The sequence below is a fragment of the Narcine bancroftii genome, chromosome 13, assembly GCF_036971445.1.
Source record: "Narcine bancroftii isolate sNarBan1 chromosome 13, sNarBan1.hap1, whole genome shotgun sequence".
Taxonomy (NCBI): domain Eukaryota; kingdom Metazoa; phylum Chordata; class Chondrichthyes; order Torpediniformes; family Narcinidae; genus Narcine; species Narcine bancroftii.
In genome coordinates this window covers 53,295,189-53,313,769 of record NC_091481.1, presented here as the reverse complement: position 1 = coordinate 53,313,769, position 18,581 = coordinate 53,295,189, and the positions used below count along the sequence as shown (strand labels likewise).

The window sequence follows — 18,581 nt, the reverse complement described above, 5'->3', positions numbered from 1 at the left end:
TGCTGTTAAAAGCAAATCACAATATTAATAACAAATGATCATTTAAAGGTTTAAATTTTATTTGGATATTTTAAAATAAATCACTGTCAGTACCTGAAACAGGCTGTTTCAAGCCTATACAGGACTGACAGCAGTTGGACTGGGCGGATACCCCACAGGGGAAGGCTGATACTTCGCAAATTGCGTCAGAGCCAGTGGGACGATGGCAGCGGTGTTGAGTCTTTATTGTCAAGGTTTGGATTTTAGACCCAGCATACAGGACGACCCCAACTTTAAGGTGAAATTTCGGGATCGTTCTATAGTGCAGCAAATATGGTATTCATTGTACTGTCAGTCCTCTAGATTTCTCCCAATATAGTTGTGGTAATTTCTCTGTCAGTCTGCGGAGTGGTGTGTGGTTCCGTCGGGTGAAGTATGACTGCAAAATCAGATCATTTTATTATTAGAGATACAACATGGTAACAGGCCTGGCCCATGAGCCTGTGTCACCCAAATACACCAATTAATCTACAACCCTGTATGTTTTTTTTGGAGGGTGGTAGAAAACCAGAGCACCTGAAGGAAACCCATGCAGACACGTGCAAACTCCTTACAGACAGTGCTGGATTTAAACCCAGGTCGCTGGTGCTGTAATATCATTCCGTGAAATGTGCTTAACTGCATCACTGATTGGCAGGGAATTCTCAGGGAATTCCCCTTTAAGCACTTGTAACTTAACTGATCCTGAAGGCGCAATGTATAAATAGAACAGGTACATGAAACCTGGGAGAAAATGCAAAACACAAATATTGCATACCGTGGATCTAATTACTTTCAATAGTATTACAGGAAAACACAAGCTATCACCAATGTATTCCTGATAATGTATTCCTGTGGATGCTGTGCGACCTGCTGAGTTTCTTCAACATAATTGGGTATTACATTTGACCCCAGTATCTGCAGACTTTCTTTTTTGAAGCCATCGCCAATTAATGGCATTGGTAGTTTTATATCTAAAATAATGAAACCACAATTTGTTCCTGAACCAGTCTAGCTGATTTGAAGTGACTTCTTCAATTTTGCATCATGTGGAGGCTGACATGACGGTGTAAAATTTCCCTGCACAAAAAAAAAATCAGGACTTTGTTTATTTGCAAAAACAGTGAGTCAAGTTCATGTGGGTTGAACCAGCTAATTTAATGAGTTCTTAGCAGATAATCTGGCGGTGGGAAGAGTCCCATCCGGACAGGGGAGTAAAATTCAACCGGGCTCAGACTCTTGATGGGGGCCCGTGTCAGAGCCCGGCTGAGTTAACTCGTTCATCACTCTGTCCCGGCTGAGTTAACTCTTTCCTCACTCTGTCCTGGCCGAGTTAACTCGTTCATCACTCTGTCCCAGCCGAGTTAACTCGTTCATCACTCTGTCTCAGCCGAGTTAACTCGTTCATCACTCTGTCCCAGCTGAGTTAACTCGTTCATCACTCTGTCCCAGCCGAGTTAACTCGTTCATCACTCTGTCCCAGCCAAGTTAACTCGTTTATCACTCTGAGGTGGTGTGAACAGTCTTTTCGACTTGATACCAGCAAGGGCAGCCGCGCTGTGAAATATAACTGTGCAGTTGGCGGGGCTGTCAGAGCGCCATACGCCACACAAAATCACCGCTGGAAACTTTAAAATCTCAGTTTCCCAATGAACTGGATAAATTATGGATCAGTGGGAAAGACTCCTCAGTGCAGCATGCCCAGAAAGTTTACCCACTTCCTAGGAGGTTTGGCAGTGTGAAAAGGGCTATTGTGCATTGAATTGTTCAGTGAAAATGTTGCAATGTTGTGTGTGAATGCGTGTGCCGGTGTGTGCATATATGGTGTGTGTGTATATATTGTTACGGGGTATATATTATATATAAGAGATAGATTGTGGGGGTTTTAGTGTGTAGGTCACTTCACAAACCGAGTAACACTTCACAAAAGACCATCTCATTTAAACTGCAAGAGCTTTGCTGAAAGTGAGACATTGAGACATCAATGCCTTTGCAAAGACAATGAAATTACTTTGGAAGAAACTTGAGAAGCAGGTGCAAATGAACAGTCCAGGCTCAAAGTGCTGATAAAATCTTTCAAGGATTGGGTTTTGGAGCCTTGAGGAGATGTTCTGGTTTTTTCAAGCAGAGAGAGAGAGAGTTCTACAGTTCTGCAGTGGCTTTTGGAGGCTGCAACGTGGCAAGCTGGCAGCTTGTTGAATACAGCATTTGAAGATGGGTTGTGAGTTCTGAGTTCAGCCTGTTCAAAACCTTTGTAGTCCTTACAAGAGGAAATGGCTGGCTAGAGTGTTTCTCCTGAAATAAAGGAAACAAGAGGAACTCTGTGGTGACCTGGAAGAAGAGGTTATCATTTGGAAAACCCATGATGGGGCAAGTTTCTTCAGCAAGACACTGAAGTGGCTGATCAGAGGGAATCAGTTTGTGTGTATCCAATGAGCAACAAATATCTCTCTGAAACCAACGAGAAATTTACCTTTAAGTACCAGAGCCTGGTGAAAATTCATCAATGTTAAATTCTGTGCGTAGAATTGTCTGATACCGGTGAACTTGGAGAAGTGAGATTGGACTGTGAATCAAAGAACTTTTCTGAACATGCACGTGTGCTTAGAATTAGAAGGGGGTTAAGTTAATAATAATAAGTTAAAGTTTGATCCTGCTTTTATGCTTGAAGAAAATGAAAAGCAACTTTTGTTACATAACCATTTGTCTTGGTGAATTTCCATTGCTGCTGGGTTTTGGGGTCCTCGGGCTTCGTATGTTCATGTTTACAAGTACAGTAACTGAATCTACACGTGTGTGTATATACAAGTGTGTGTATACGGTTTGTTTGTATATGGTATGTGTGTCCGTGTGCCATTGTGTGTACGTGTAAGGAAGCATGACCCCTCAGCCTTTTTCCTTGCAGATTGATTTTATGCCTGACAAAACGTGTGTCTATAAATTCCAATTCTGATACAGACGAGCAGCTGATGTAATTCCTGGAGCCCTCATTAAGATAAATGTCAGTGGCAGCATCAGGAGTCACAGTGCGGCTCATCTGGAAAGGATGCACGTGTACGTTTCTACTTGCTCACTCTGCGTCAGTATTCTGTTCACTTTGAAAGTTGGTCCATATCCACAAGGACAGTTCACCTCTAGGTTCCGAGTGGCCATTTTTAGTTTTAGCTGTTCTGTTTAGGCCAGGAACTGAGCCTTTTTAAAATTTATCCTCAAGCCATTGATTCACTACTTGGATCTCTTCCCAGTGGCTGGTCAAGAAGGTGGCACAGTTAGTGCAATGCTATTGCAGCACCGGTGATTGGGACCAGGGTTTGAATCCTGCGCTGTCTGTAAGGGGTGGGTACATTCTTTCCCCTGGGGGCTCTGGTTTCCTCCCACCATTTGAGATGTACCGCGGGGGCGGGGGGAGTGTAGGTTAATTGCGTGCAATTGGGCAGCAGGGGCTCGTGGGCCAATAGGCCCTGTTACCGTGCTGTATGTCTAAATTTAAAATTTAGAACCTATGTGCACCAGAAATAGGCAGAAGAATAGTTGTGGAATTTTACTGCATTGGAAGCAGGCTCTTTGACCTAACTCCTCCATGCCGACCACATTATGTACCCGAGCTAGTCCTATTTGCCAATATTTGGCCCATATCCTTCTGCCATTTTATCGGGCAGCTCGTTCAACATATCTACCACCCTTTTTGTGGAAATAAGGTGCTCCTCAGGGCCCTTTCAAATCTTTCTCCTCCCACCTTAAATCTATGCCTTTAAGTTTCAGATCCTGTCCCCTTGGAAAGACTGTGCTCTTTGCCTACGTCAAAACACAATGCTGGTGAAACTCAGCAAGTCAAACAGTGACCTTTAGGTAACAAAAGATAAAGACACCTAACTAATGTTTCGGGATAGAATTCATCGAGAGAAACAAGAGCAGCAGTCAGTGCTGTGCAGGTACTGAGATCCTTGTGGGGTCTAGTCTGGGTGGCCTGGAACTGGAGCAGGAAGCCACGAGGCGCAAGATGGTGACGGATGCAAGAAGAGAGAAGGCAACATGGCCATGGAAGTGTGTCTGTGGATGTTGTTCACCTAATCTCTACCCCTCATGATTTGGTGTACCTTGATGAGGTTGCCTCTCGTTCTTCGCTCCTGGGAAAACAGTCCCAGCTGCTCTCGATAACTCATGCCCTCGAGTCCCGGCAACATTTTTTGTCAATCTTGTCTAGTTTTCTCACTATTCTCCATGTTTCCCGTTGTGTCCATTGCATCGGAGCACCCCATGACCTTGACCATTCTGAAGATATATCTCCTCATCTTGGTCCTATGTGGCCCATCCTTTACCTGGAGACAACAGTGTCTATATTTCCATTTGGGTAATGTGCTGGCATTACAGCCAGTCTGACTTGGTCTAAAATTAAAACTCAACCATTGCTAAATTCGAGGAAAACTTGAAAGTCTGCAGACACTGTGATTAAAGTAAAAACACAACGCTGGAGAAACTTAGGTCAAATAGTGTCCTTTATGTAGCAAAGATAAAGATACATAACCACCGTTTCAGGCTTGAACCTTCGTCAAGGACTGAACACAGACTGGGGAGATCACTTCGCTAAACACCTTCACTCTGTCAGCATCAGGGACAGGAATCTCCCAGCGGTCAACAATTTCAATTATGCACCCCACTCCTGCTCTGACATGCCTGGGAAGGGACAGCATGAATTGGGTCTCAGCAGATTTATGGGTAAATGCAATGAGATGGGCATTGGTCTCAGAAATGGATGGGCAAACCAGGGTCACAAGGGGAACAGTCCCATTGGAATCTTGAACGTGGTGGGGCAGTTCCTGGTCCTCTTGACTTCCAGTCTGACCCATTCCTCATGTGGTCAGGTTGGAGCGAAGGGTTCTTGTTCTGGCTCAGTGTTCCACCAGTTCAGTAGTTTTCCCATCACCTTTATTATGGCATTGCCCTCAGGGACTCCGTGCATCTTTTAGCTTGGGATGACCTCACACACTGAGTTCCTTTGAGTTCCCTCGTGCTTGCCGAGTCCATGGAGTATCCTATTCTCAACAGCACCCGACAATTACGTTGATTGGTGGTGCTAAGCTTGCTCATTCCCAACAACTCAGCAGGTCCTTTATATAACAAAGGTAAAGACACACAATCAATGTTTCAGGCTTGACCCCTTCAACAAGGTATGAGCAAAATGTGGGCAAGCAACTGAACAAAGTAGTGGAGGGGAGGGGTAGTGCCAAAGGCAGGAGGTAATTGGTGGATAAGGGAGGGAGGGCACAGCAGTAAACAGATGGGGGGGATTTGGCTCTGTGAATGGAGAGGGAATGGGGTGGAGAGATAGAGGATGGAAGACAGGAACAGAGGGAAACAGGGAGTGGTCTATCAGAAACTGGAGAGGTTGATGTTAATGCCGTCTGATTGGAGAATTAGGTGTTGCTTCTCTAATTTACAGGTGGTCTTGGTCTGACAGTACGTGTGACAATGGACAGACCTGTCAATGGGGGAGTGGGGCGCAGAATTGAAATGGTCAGCCACTGGGAGATCCCGGTCACTGATGTGGACAGAGCGAAGTGCTCAGTGAAGTGATCTCCCAATCTACAACCCTTCTCTCCTATGTAGGGAAGGCCACAAGGGGAGCACTGGATGCCGTCGATGATTCCCGCAAGTTCTGAAGTGGTGAGGGAGGAGGTGTGGGCACAAGTGTGGCTCTTCCTTTGGCCGCAGGGGAAAATGCCAAGAAGACAATTAATGGGAAGGGATATGTGAACGAGGGAGTCACGAAGGGAGTGGTCCCTGCAGAAGACGGAGAGGGGAGGAGACGGGAAGATGTGTCTGGAGGTGGGATCACGTTGTAAATGAAAGAAATTACAGTGGATAATGTGCTGGATATAGATAAGAACAAGGGGAATCTTGTTTTTGTTGTGTCTGGGGGTGGGGGGGGCAGGGCAGATGAGCAGGAAATGGAAAAGATAGGGTTAAGGGCTGAGTTGATGGTGGTGAAGTGGAAGCCATGTTGTTTGGAAGAAGGAGGATAATCTGGACTGGAAGATCTCATCTTGGGAGCAGATACGACAAAGATGAGGAATTGAGAGAAAGAAATAGAATCCACGTGGGGACTGGGTGTGAAGAATTGTCATCGAGGTAGTTGTGGGAGTTGGTAGGTTTGTTTAAAAAAAAGTCTATAGAAAGCTTATCCCCTGAGATGGAGACAGAGATGTGTCACCAGAGATGGACCAAGTGTATAAGGAATTAACTCCGTTCCTCTCACACCATTTAATGCCAGTTGTTAAATCCACCTAGTTAAAAACTGCAAACTATGCCCAGATGGGAAATAAACTTTCTGGGTAATTTAGAAGCACATTAGATTGTACTTTTACATGTGCCTGTTGCATATGTGTGTTCCTTATGATAGATATGGTTCTCTATCAGTGAACATTGCTGTTACCTAAACACTATATCTACTACTTGAAGCTGTCTCAGATAAGGTCAACCATCCCAAGGTGCTTGGTATTTCTTGTGCATCTTTGAATTGCTCAATTTGTTTCTTTTTTTTTGTTCTCAGGGATGTTAATACTATTGCTCTTTCAAATGTGATGGGCTTTATCATGAACATCCCCTCCAGTCTGTGTTGGGGTCCCGTGAAACTTCCCCTCAAACGGCAGCATTGGATTGGTGTACGTGAGGTCGCAGGAATCTACTACAACCTCGACTCGAAGCTAAAGTTGCCGGATCAGATCGGCAATGAGGATGAACTCAGGTCAGTGATAACGTGCTGCACGGTGAGGGATGAGTTTAGTCAGGGGATGGAGGGGGAATCAAACATAAAATGATCTCCCTTGTGTATGTAGAAACAAGGCGATTGGATGTGGGAGAGGCAATGTCTCTCTACAATTGACAAACTTAGTGTTAAAGTGCAATGTGTTACAAGATCAAACCAGCAACCACAAAGAAGGCATATCACACAGGGGTAAAGATGAACAATTACTTTATTAACAAAAAATTCACCTTCAAAACTTTAATTCAAAATCTCCCCCCTTTATAACAATGCCCACTGGTCACTATGCAGATTTCTACAACAGTGTAAAACTAATAAATTCATACGTTATCAAAGTCTAAGCTACACTTCCAACCAGCCCACAGAAAAACTTAGACATAAAATACACAAGACTCACAAAAGTTCGATCTCAACCAAAGCAAAGATCATAAATAAAATTCAGTTTGTTTGGTAAACTGAAGCCAAAAGATCTTTGAGAGAGAGAGAGCACAAAATTCGAAGTTGTCTTGTGTTGCTGCAGAGAGAGGAACAATGACTTGGTCTGGATCCTTCTGGCTGCATCCCTTTTAAAATGCCCAACTTTCTAAACTGCCTCCCAGACAATGACTCTGCTTGGGCCTCTTTCCACTTCACAGCCACACCCAGTGGTGGTTTGTCATCCAAGTCCAGAAATTTCTAGATCACCTTCTGCACATACCCAGTCCGTCTCCCACTCTCTCAGCAGTCCACTTCACCAACTGTCACTTTCCAACACAAAACCACACAACACATAGGCCAATATACAACACAGAACTCTGTAACAAATGTTATACGCAAGGTATACTTCCAGCAGTGTCCACAGTAGCGACCTGGCATAGAGCGATGTCCAGGACCAAAGGCAGGGAGAGGGAGAATGTGCCTGTGCACTGGTGCTATATTCAGTGCTAATCTGTGCTTTACCCAGTAATGACCCCTAAGTGGCAATAACTTTGGTAGGAAGGGTTAACTGTATTATAATGAATGTGTTGCCAAGACTCCAATATCTTTTTCAACCATTACCCATACCATTGTGAACACTGTCACCACCACCTTGGTGCAGTAATGCTAGTGGAACCACTGCCTCTCAGGGTCAGGCGGCCTGGGTTCAACCCTGTCCATGCGTATTCTGTGTGGACTTTGTGTGTGTTTCCCCTGGGTTCTCTGGTTTCCTCCCAGATCCTAAAGTTGGCCACTGTAAATTGTCACGAGTGTGTAAGTGAATGAACTAGGGGGAGATAAATAAGAATCTGTGGACGAGTGCAAGTGGGTGGTTGAATTTAAATTTTAAATTTAGACATACAGCATGGTTACAGGCCCTTTTAGCCCACGAGCCCAATTACACCCAATTGACTAACACATCCGGTACATTTTTGAGCGATGGGAAGAAACTGGAGCAGCCTGAGGAAACCCACGCAGACATGGGGGGAATGGGCAAACTCCTTACAGACAGTGCAGGAATTGAACTTTGGTCACTAAAGCATTGTGCTAACTGCTATGCTAACTGTGCTGCCCTAGTTGAGGATAGGCATCATGTGCCAAAGGGCCTGTTTCCTTGGCAGTCTAATGTTTCATGTTGGTTCGTGTTACCTCGTCTCTTCCGAAAGTGCTGACTCATTCCAGGGTAGGGCTTCATGCTCACTGTGAAGGTGACATATTTCACATGAGAGCCTGTTCCCTGAATGGCAGCAAGTTGCTTATCTGCTGGTTGGAAGGAGTTGGGACATTGTGGGCCAATGTTTCCATATCTAGCAATTGCAAATACTTCCAACACCAGTCACCTGACTACAAGTAAATGTAGACAGATGGGATTCAAATCTGTGTATGTGTCATCCTCACTATCTGGGCATCACTGTGAACCACAAAAGTCTGTAAAACATGATGCTGGAGAAACTCAGCAGGTCAAACAGTGTCCTTTATATAGCAAAGGTAAAGATACAGAACCAACGTTTCGGGCTTGAGCCCTTCGTTAAGGTATGAGCAAAATGTAGGCAAGGGCTGTCGTGTTGGGAAGAGTATCCAGTTTGGTGGGTTCACAGAGAGGCTGGACACAGTGTTACAATCACACGTAACTTTTATTAACACGTGGGAAATAAACAGGGGACAACGTTAAACGGTACCCGATCACGATTTCACTTAAGTGACGATATAGACATTCACCTCGAACTTCAGTTAGACTCCGACAACAATAAATGTATAGTCGACCTGCTCACAAACATGGACTCTTACGCACTCATACCCGGTTCCCTGACCACAGTGTTGCGGCTCTCTGCGAGTACTGACTTATCGCCGTACTAACGGCTCAACTTCAGTGTAGTGCAGACCTTGCCCGCGATACTTCCAGCAGTGTCCACAGTAGCGACCTGGCATAGAGCGATGTCCAGGGCTTGGACCAAAGGCAGGGAGAGGGAGAATGTGCCTGTGCACTGGTGCTATATTCAGTGCTAATCTGTGCTTTACCCAGTAATGACCCCTAAGTGGCAATAACTTTGGTAGGAAGGGTTAACTGTATTATAATGAATGTGTTGCCAAGACTCCAATATCTTTTTCAACCATTACCCATACCATTATCACAAAGATTTTTTTCAAGATTTAAATAAATACGTTTGGAAATTCCTTTGGAATGATAAAGGGGCATAAGTTTCTATGGAAAAATTAACATGGGATTATGATATGGGAGGACTTCAACTCCCAGATTTAAAAAAAAATATTACTGGGCAATTTATCGCCTTTCTCATTGAGGGGGGTAGATAGGCTTTCCAGGGCACAAATGGATCTGCATAAGGTAGGTGAAAAGCAAGCAGAGGACTTTTGTTTTTAAAAAGAATATAAAATTAATATCTGGAGATGCCCCACTATTAAAACATTAGATAAAAACAAGCAAATTGGAATTAAGGAGAGAAATTGTCACCTAAAACTCCACTATTTAATAATAAATTAATACTATTGACATTAGATAATAGGATCCTGGACACCTGGTCTCATAGCGGGAATCAGGAGTGTTGAGGACTGGTTTGACCAGGTGAAATTTATGACGTTTGATCAGCTTAATAAAAAAATATGGTTTATAAAATAATATGTTCGTCTACTATCTTCAATTAAAATCTTTTTTTAAGGGCCTTTTAGGTCCCACGATGAACTTACTGAGATGCAGGAACTTGGGAACACTTGTTCAATGAAAAGGGGAACACAAAAAATTTTATATCAGCTGTTTCAAACGGAATCCCTTCCCATTTCAGATCAATGTTTTAGATACTGCAGTGAGGTAGGAACCTTTCTGCATTCAACTTGGTCATGTCCCATAGTGAGAACTTTCTGAGTAGATCTGGACGATCTTCTAGAACAAATTTATGGTAAACTATTTCCACAGAACCCAGAATTATTTTTGTTTGGAAATGTTAACAACGTAAGGGTTACAATGAAGCTGTCAAAACATTACAATTCGTTACGGTCACATTGACAGTAGCCAGGAAACCTGGCGGTTCCCTGGCAGTCTGATTCTCATTTAGGATTGGCATGTTGGAATGCGGAAATGCAAAACTGTGTCCCCCTGGAGAAAGTCACTTCTATGTATGACGTATTTATGGATATTTGGCAGCCATACCTTTGACATGTGGGAACTAATCTTTTAACTGTTTTCCCCTTTGTCCTGCCACCCCCCCCCCCCCCCCCATCCAGAAAAGTCAGATAATTTTTAGGCTTGAGAGATTGAAGGTGTCTGGAAGATCCTTCTCTTCTTATTTCTGTTCTTTTTTTTTTCCTCTTTTCCCAAGGGATTGGGGAGGGAGTTATTTACAATTATTGACAACAAGAAGAATTGTTGTTAAATATATTCGTTTATTGTATTATTGGATTTTTTTGACATAAATTCTATAAATAAAATATTTTTTAAAAAAAATAACCCTAGTTGATTTAAATTAGCCATTGGCAAGGTGTGCACTGATGGGTGGCTGGAATCAAACCTTGATTGATCAGTGATGTGACTTCTGAATAAGTTTCAGCCTTGAAGGATACGTGACCACCCACAATACGCATTCCAGACAGGCAGGGAGGCCATGTTTACTCCACACCCAACGGGCGCCCGAACTACACCAAAGATAAAGATACATAACCAAAGTTTCGGGCTTGAACCCTTCATCAATATACGGTACATTTCCAATTATCCAAAATGCTTGGGGCCGGATGTTTTTCAGTTAACCAGATTTTTTGGATAACTGAGAAATTGCTTTAAGTAGCCCAGTAGCATCAGCAGAAAACTTGTATCAGGGATTAAACAACAAGAAAAATAAAGGGACAATACTTACAAAAAAGATAAATTTAAGAAAAGATCATTTTGCTCAACTTAAAAAAAAAAATAGATAACTGAGAATTTCAGATAATCGAAAATGTTCTTTATGAGCAAAATGTAGGCAGGCATCCGAACTATAGCAAAGACAAAGATAGATAATCAACATTTTGGGCTTGAGTCCTTCATTGACACTTTTCTTGTCTGGGTGAGTATGTGGTTGTAGAGCTTGAGAACAGCAGGAAGAATCCCACAGAAATCCCTTTGGAGAGCACAGGAGAATCTCTTCAGGGTAAGAATCCCATGAAGAAATTTAACAGTTTTGCAGTAGATTGGGGTAAAACACGAAAGTCTGCAGTCACCGTGATTGAATTAAAAATACAACGCTGGAGAAACTCAGCAGGTCACAGAGTCCTTAATATAGCAAAGATAAAGATTCGTAATCAATGTTTCGGACTTGAACCCTTTATCAAGGAATTTATCACTGTCAAAGTTACTGTTTATAGTCCATACTTACTAATCTTCTGGGAGGTGATAATAAGCTCCCACCTTGAATCTTGTCACTTATTTATGTCGATTTGGAAAAAATTGGGAGCTGCATCACATCCCCCACTAGTGCCTTAAATTTAAATTTAGACATACACATAGTGGCAGGCCATTTGGCCCATAAGCCGATGATGCCCAATTACACCCAATTGACCTACACCACCTATACATTTTTGAACAGTGGGAGGAAACCGGATCTCCTGGAGAAAAACCCATGCAGACATGGAGAGAATGTACAATCTCCTTACAGACAGCATAGGATGCGATCTGGGGTCCCGATCACTGGCGTTGTAAGGGTGTTGCACTAACCGCTATGCCAAGCATGCCACCTTATTTAAAGGAGAAGGATTCACTACAGAGCCAGTTCTCTCGTAAGATATTAAGGGATCAAAATTGTCTCAAATTTCATTGGGCAATTAAGTTGGCATGCTCCCGACTACATGTGTCCAACAGCTGTTCACATTGCACAAGGTCATCTCAATGTTTTATTTACTGGCCCATTTATTGTCACAGTAGGAATCAATGAAGGAGGAAGGGTATACCTACACTGACCTAAATCAGGGTGCTTCTACTTCTCAACCTAGGGACACTCACAGTGGCTCTAACACCCTCCAGGGCCACCTCAACAGAAGTCTCAAGAATTCCTTCACCTCTCTGGGGCTCTGTGAAATAGCTGCACTGATTATGAATGGAGGGAAGGTTGCTGACTATCAGTCGTCCCAACCTCATCCTTCTAATAAACCACCATTGTGTCTCATATACAGGAAAGAGTGGTATGTTACCTTGCAAGCATAGCCCTTCCTTGAATGGGAACTGATGGATATTAGACAATGTGACTTGCCTCCCAGCTCCAATCTCCTCAACAGTCAGATAGCCTGCTGGTTCCAAGTGTAATGGCCACCTGAATGTGCTGTCCGGCACTCGGTGTCCATTACACGTCCATCTACTGAAGCAATTGTAGCTTTACCATCACAGGCTGGCTGTAATTGGTGCCCCTCATTTAAGAATGATCATTCACCGTGGGCTGGGAGAGACACTGATTTGGGATAGATGAGGAGCAGCATTTATGCTCTACACATGGCAAGAGATCTACACTTGTCTTCCTCTACTGAAGCCTCTCATCTTCTTGAGATTGTATTGGTTGTGCCAGACAGTTCTCCCAATTCCAGGAGCCAATAATTTTCCGTGAACTAATACATCAACAGTAGGATCATCCTCAAATCTGAGGAGCAACACCTAACATTCCGTCTGGGCACCCTCCGACCAGACGGCATTCACATCAACTTCCATTAGGTCCCTTCCATGCTTCCCTCTTTCCCTGCCCCTCTGTCTCTTTTTCTCCAGCTCCCAGCCCCCTTCCCTCTTCATTCAGAGAGCTACCCCCTCTACCTATCACTTAGCCTTTTTTTCTCTTCTGCCCTCCCGCCCATATGACCTATTGCCTGTGGGCCTAACTGTGCTCCCCATGCCCTACCATTCTCTTCAGGCGCCTGCTTGCTTTTTGCTTGTGCTTTGATAAGAAATAGATGCAGGAGTCGGCCATCCTGTTTGTTAAGCCTTCTCTGCCAGTCAAAGAGATCATGGCTGATCTGATGATGGGCTCATCTCCACCTTTTCCCCATCTCTCTAATTCCCTACTATGTAAAAATCTGTCCAACCTTGGCTTAAATGTGTTTACTGAGGTCACCTCCACTGCTTCAATGGGCAACGAATTCCACTTATTCACCACCCTCTGGGAAAAGCAGTTCCTCCTCATCTCCGTCCTAAATCTACTACCCTGAATCTTGAGGCTATGTCCTCTAGTTCTAGTCTCCTTCACCAATGGAAACAACTTGCCTACCTCTATCTTGTCTATGCCTTTCATAATTTTATATGTTTCTGTAAGATCCAGACAACTCAATCTCTCTTCATTGGTCAACCCTGGAATCAACCTTGACGAAGGGCTCAGGCTCATAACCATAGAACACTACACCTACAGCATAGAAACAGACCCCTTCAGCCCTTCTTAACTGTGCCGAACCATTTTTTTTGCCTAGTCCCACTGACTTGCACCCTCTCCATAGCCTCTATACCTCTTCCATCCATGTACCTATCCAAATTCTTCTAAAATGTTAAAATTGAGCCCGCATTCACCACCTCAGCTGGCAGCTCATTCCACACTCTCACCACTCTCCCTAAACCTTTCCCCTTTCATTCTTAACCCATGTCCTCTGTGGTTTGTATCTCACCTAACTTCAGTAGAAAAAGCTGACCTACATTTACTCTGTCTATTCCCTTCATAATTTTCAATACTTCTATCACATCTCCCCCTCATTCTTCTCCTGGGAATAAAATCCTCACCCTATAACTCAGTTCCTGAAGTCCGGGCAACATCTTAGCAAATCTTCTCTGCATTCTTTCTATCTTATCGACATCTTTCCTGTAGTTAGGTGACCAAAACTGCAAATTTGCCTCACCAACTTTACCATAACATCCCAGCTCCTATACTCGGTACTTTGATTTATGATGGCAAATGTGCCAAAAGCTCTCTCTTTACAACCCCCTGTGATGCCACTTTCAGGGAATTATGTATCTGTATTCCCAGATCCCTCTGTTCTACCGCAGTCCTCAGTGCCCGACCATTCACCATGTACATCCTTTCTTGGTTTGTCCTTTCAAGATGCAAAACCTCACACTTGGCTGCATTAAATTCCATCTGCCATTTTTCCAGCTGGTCCTGATCCCACTGCAAGCTTTGAAAACATTCTTCAGTGTCCACAACACCTCAAATCTTCGTTGGTTGTATATCTTTCCTGCATGAGGAACAGTGCGTGACCTGCTGAGTTTCTCCAGCACTTTTGTGTATTGAAAAATCAGGACAGGAGATGGGGGTGACAAATATTGAATAAAAGAGCTGCCTCGTCGGAATATCACACTGATCTCTTAAGCAGCTGTCATATACTTCAGATGTGTTGCAACCTCTTGTTCGGCTATAGCAGAGATTTTTTTTCACGAATGCTCAATTCTGCATTCTTTCTTCCTGTTGCAGAAAGTTCCTGAAACACCAGCTGAGGGGGAAGAACTGTGAGCTTCTCTTGGTTGTAAGCGAGGAGGTAGAGGTTCATCAGAGCTGGAGAATAGACGGTTGACATGAGGAATACCAACCAATCCTTTCTTTGTAGCCACTACAGCTCTGCGTTGAATGGACAGAACCTAAACTCCAACCACGATGAATATAGAAGATTTTATCAGAGGAAAACATTCATTTATTTTCAGGTCTGCATATCTCAAAATGACCCAGTGGCCTAAGTATCCTACACAAGAGTTGGTGCTTTTTTTAAAAAAAAATTATATAAACTACTCGGTGTGGAAAATTTGATGAGGGACAAGTGTTTTGTTTTCATCTTGTTGCTTCAGTAAAGGAAATGTGTAAATTATATAAATATCAAAAATGAGGGAAAGGATTGAGGGGCCAAGTAACATGACCTCTGGGGTCAAAGCTAAATTTGAGTAAAATTTCAATCTGAGCAGCATCCTCTCCTCATCAACGTTTCACTCTATTTCTTGCTCCAGAGAGTTTTCGGAGAATCTTGGGCAGCAAGATTACTTGATGGGGGGTGGGGGGGGGAGAAAGAGATCTTCGAAAAAAAAAATTCATGATTGTGTGTTTCTGCCCCAGCACAAACGCATCAATAGCTTATTGAAATTTCCCAATCAAGAATTAGAAAAAAATTAGATTTCTAAATATCAGGAAACCAAAAGAAAATCTTTGCCAATGGTGTGGCTGATATATAATTACATAATTGACTGGGAGGGTGCTTGTGTTCGCCAGAACTTGGAGAATTGGGGTTTTTTTTTGTCCAAGTGGCCTTTGCACGCAGATTTCAAGTGATGAATCAAGTTTTAAAATTGTTTTAGTTCCTTGTTTCTTAAAATGGACACTAAACTTGGGTGGCTGCATTGACAATCTGATCGCGAGTAGAGAGCACAGTTGGGATCCTGTTGGCATCGGGTTTCCAATTGTTTTCGAGATGATTTATAAAGAAAACACCTGACACAATAATTTATCTGTGCAATTCAAATGCCCCATTACTTGAAGTATTTTCAGGGAGACGTTCCAGTGAACTCACCTACATTACACCCATCAGGATTAGACTCCCACTGACCTCTGTCACGTATAAAGTTAGCCATCTGTTTTCTGACAGAGAGCAAGATTAGAACTTGCTCACCCGCCCCAAACCGCAATCACCAAAACTCAGAACTTGGTCTGCCTAACCAAAATAATGTGGGGGGGGGGGGGAATATGTGAGATCATATGTCAAACGGAACAATTAAATATTCTTTTGGCACCTTAATAAATGTTTTGACAATCCAGTGGAAGGGTTTCTAAATTGCCAGATGTTGAAGATTTTACTTCCATTAAGTAAATTTATATACAACTCATTCCATTGCTGAACCACGGATCCAGAACTGCAGGCTGAATAGACATGTGGGTGGTTGAGGTACCAACACAAGGGTTTGCCCATCAGTCAGACACCTCGCATGCTCTGAGTTTCCGTCCTCTGCCCCATCCTGCCCTTCAATGTGGCTCTCGGAATGTTTTGAATATTTGGGCCTGATTGGAACTTGAGATTGAGGAATTAGCCAGCAGGTAGCAGTGGGGAGAGGTTTTAATCAAAATGTGTAGGGGAAGCAGTGGCAGTCAATACGGAGTTGATACCTAGACAGTAATGAATCCAAGGCTGAAAATCTCTCTGGACTCCAGAGCCAAAGGGCAAGTGAATGTTAGAAATCTGTTGTTGGCACAATCCAGCTTTATTTAGAGAGAACACATTGGCAGGGAATTGCCATCACTGCCTCAATATTTTCATCCTTCATCAACCAGAACTAAAACTGAAGAGCCTAACCACTCACTCATTTCCAAATCTGAAACCTCCTCACTGTCGGGTCTTGTTACAGTGGGGAAGGGTTGTTTATTTCGCTCATAAATCAACTCTGTCCCTGAAAGGTATAACTGGCCATAGCCAAATAGGGAAAGGGGAACTGTAACTGGATACTTTTGCAGTTTCTATTCACTCATTACTCAAATGCAAAGTCCCTTGTGTTTTATCTGCCTAATACTGTCAGTCATTGGAATAATATGGGGTGAAGCTCTGCTTTTGAAGGAGACGGAGTGCATAAGGCAGCTTCTAAAATGGGGGGGAGGGGAGGACTTTTAGATAAAATGGGGCAGCATTTGAAGACAGCATCTGTGAGTTGCATGTTGTGGGATGGAAATGCCAGCCAATGTGGAGGGAGGAGCTGGTCTCTGCTGGTTGAAGGAGGAATTATAGGGATGGCATTTGTAGATTATGTTCGGGAGGATAGCTGTAGAATGGAAATGAATTCAGTAGTGGTTGGGTAAGTTGTGCTGGGTAACGAGAGATAAGCATGGTATCTGTCGATGTTCTTGAGATTCTATCGGTGGGGGAGATTTGTTGTGGGAAGATGATGTGTGATGAAAAGATCTGTAAGTAATGCAATGTTTTTTTATATAGCAGAACAGCAGAACCTATAAATCTCTGGAGACTGTTGTCAGAGAAACCCAATCCTGCAGCATATCTGAATGTGACCAAAGTATAAATGCATTTTATCTGTTATCTCAACACAAACCACAACACTGAACTGGAAGGAAACTCACTCAGGCATTCTTGTTCTAGTTAAGACACAGAGTTACTTTAGATCCCCTCATTTTAGGGAGGGGGTAGTTCTTGAGTTAACATGTATTAGCAGTTCCCCATTAACTGGAGTCGATGGGAAACAGAGTCCCTGAGCAGTCACCCACAGTCATCCACATGTGCGTATCTCTACTGCCTCTGCACTTTAGATACCAAAGTAACTTTAATGCACAGCTGACACAGACCTGGCATGATTACAGATGGGAAGTAAATCAATGTGTATTTCTGTGTTATTTCCACCCTGCCACTTTTTCGTATCCCTTGTAGTTGAGAGGGGATGAAAAATTGCTAAGCTGTATGATAAACACTATATGTTTTGGGTAATTGAGGATAGTTTTGTTTCAAAATCCTCAGGCCACAGAAATAAATTATAAGTTTCTGACTTGACAGATTATCATCATTTACTTTGTATTGTGGTATTAAATGAAACATTCATACTGTACAGTTTTGGAGTGGGTTCCAGGAGACAAATGGCTCCTTATTCCTCTGAATCAATAAAATTTTCCATGGATTTGTTTGAATATGAAACTGCTATTGGTTTTTGTGGCCTTCATGTGCGAGGTAAAATTGTTTGAGATAAGTTGCTATTAAACTTTTCTTGGCAATTGAGTTCTGTTTAAATAACTTTTCTTCCAATTATTGTTATATCTGTGGAGAATTTGCCTTTTAGTGTTTCACTGAACCCCTGTTATGTGGAATTCAAGCAACCAGCAATTTCAAGCAACTGGCAAAAAAACCCCTGGGGAAAATAAATACATTAATAAAAGTTTAACATTGTAAAACTCAGTGTTCTTTGAAATAACATACAAACTTTGGTGAAGATTTTTTAATTTAATTTTAATTTTTCATTTAGATGTACAGCACGGTAACAGGCTCTTATGCCCCATGAGACTGTGCCAGCCAATTACCCTCAATTGACCTCCAACCCCAGCATGTTTTGAAGGGTGGGAGGAAACCGACGCAGAAGTGGGGGGAAGTGCAAGCTTCTTAAAGACAGCACCAGATTCGAACCAGGGTCGCTGGTGCTGTAACAGAGTTGTGCTTACCGCCACACTAACAGCACTGACGGAAGCAAATATTGAGCCATGCCTTGGTCATGTTTTGCTCATAGCAGCTGTTTGAACAAAATTAATTAAATTTTTTAATTTAGACATACAGCACGGTAACAAGCCACTTCGACCCACGAGTCCGTGCCGTCCAATTAACCTACAGGTACATTTAATGGTGGGAGGAAGCTGAAGCCCCCGGGGAAAACCTA

The 18,581-nt window shown here is 43.0% G+C and overlaps 1 protein-coding gene across 4 annotated transcripts in view; it reads left to right on the top strand.

The window, feature by feature from the left end:
• Positions 1 to 17,932, top strand: part of josd1 (Josephin domain containing 1) — a 62,807-nt gene extending 44,875 nt beyond the window's left edge. For all 4 annotated transcript variants that reach the window (XM_069910036.1, XM_069910037.1, XM_069910035.1 and 1 more), the window contains exons 4-5: positions 6,569 to 6,763; positions 14,656 to 17,932. In XM_069910036.1, the coding sequence (XP_069766137.1) occupies positions 6,569 to 6,763; positions 14,656 to 14,755 (295 nt within the window). In that variant the 3' untranslated portion in view covers positions 14,756 to 17,932. The remainder of the gene's footprint in view (positions 1 to 6,568; positions 6,764 to 14,655) is intronic.
• The last annotated feature ends 649 nt before the right edge of the window (positions 17,933 to 18,581 follow it).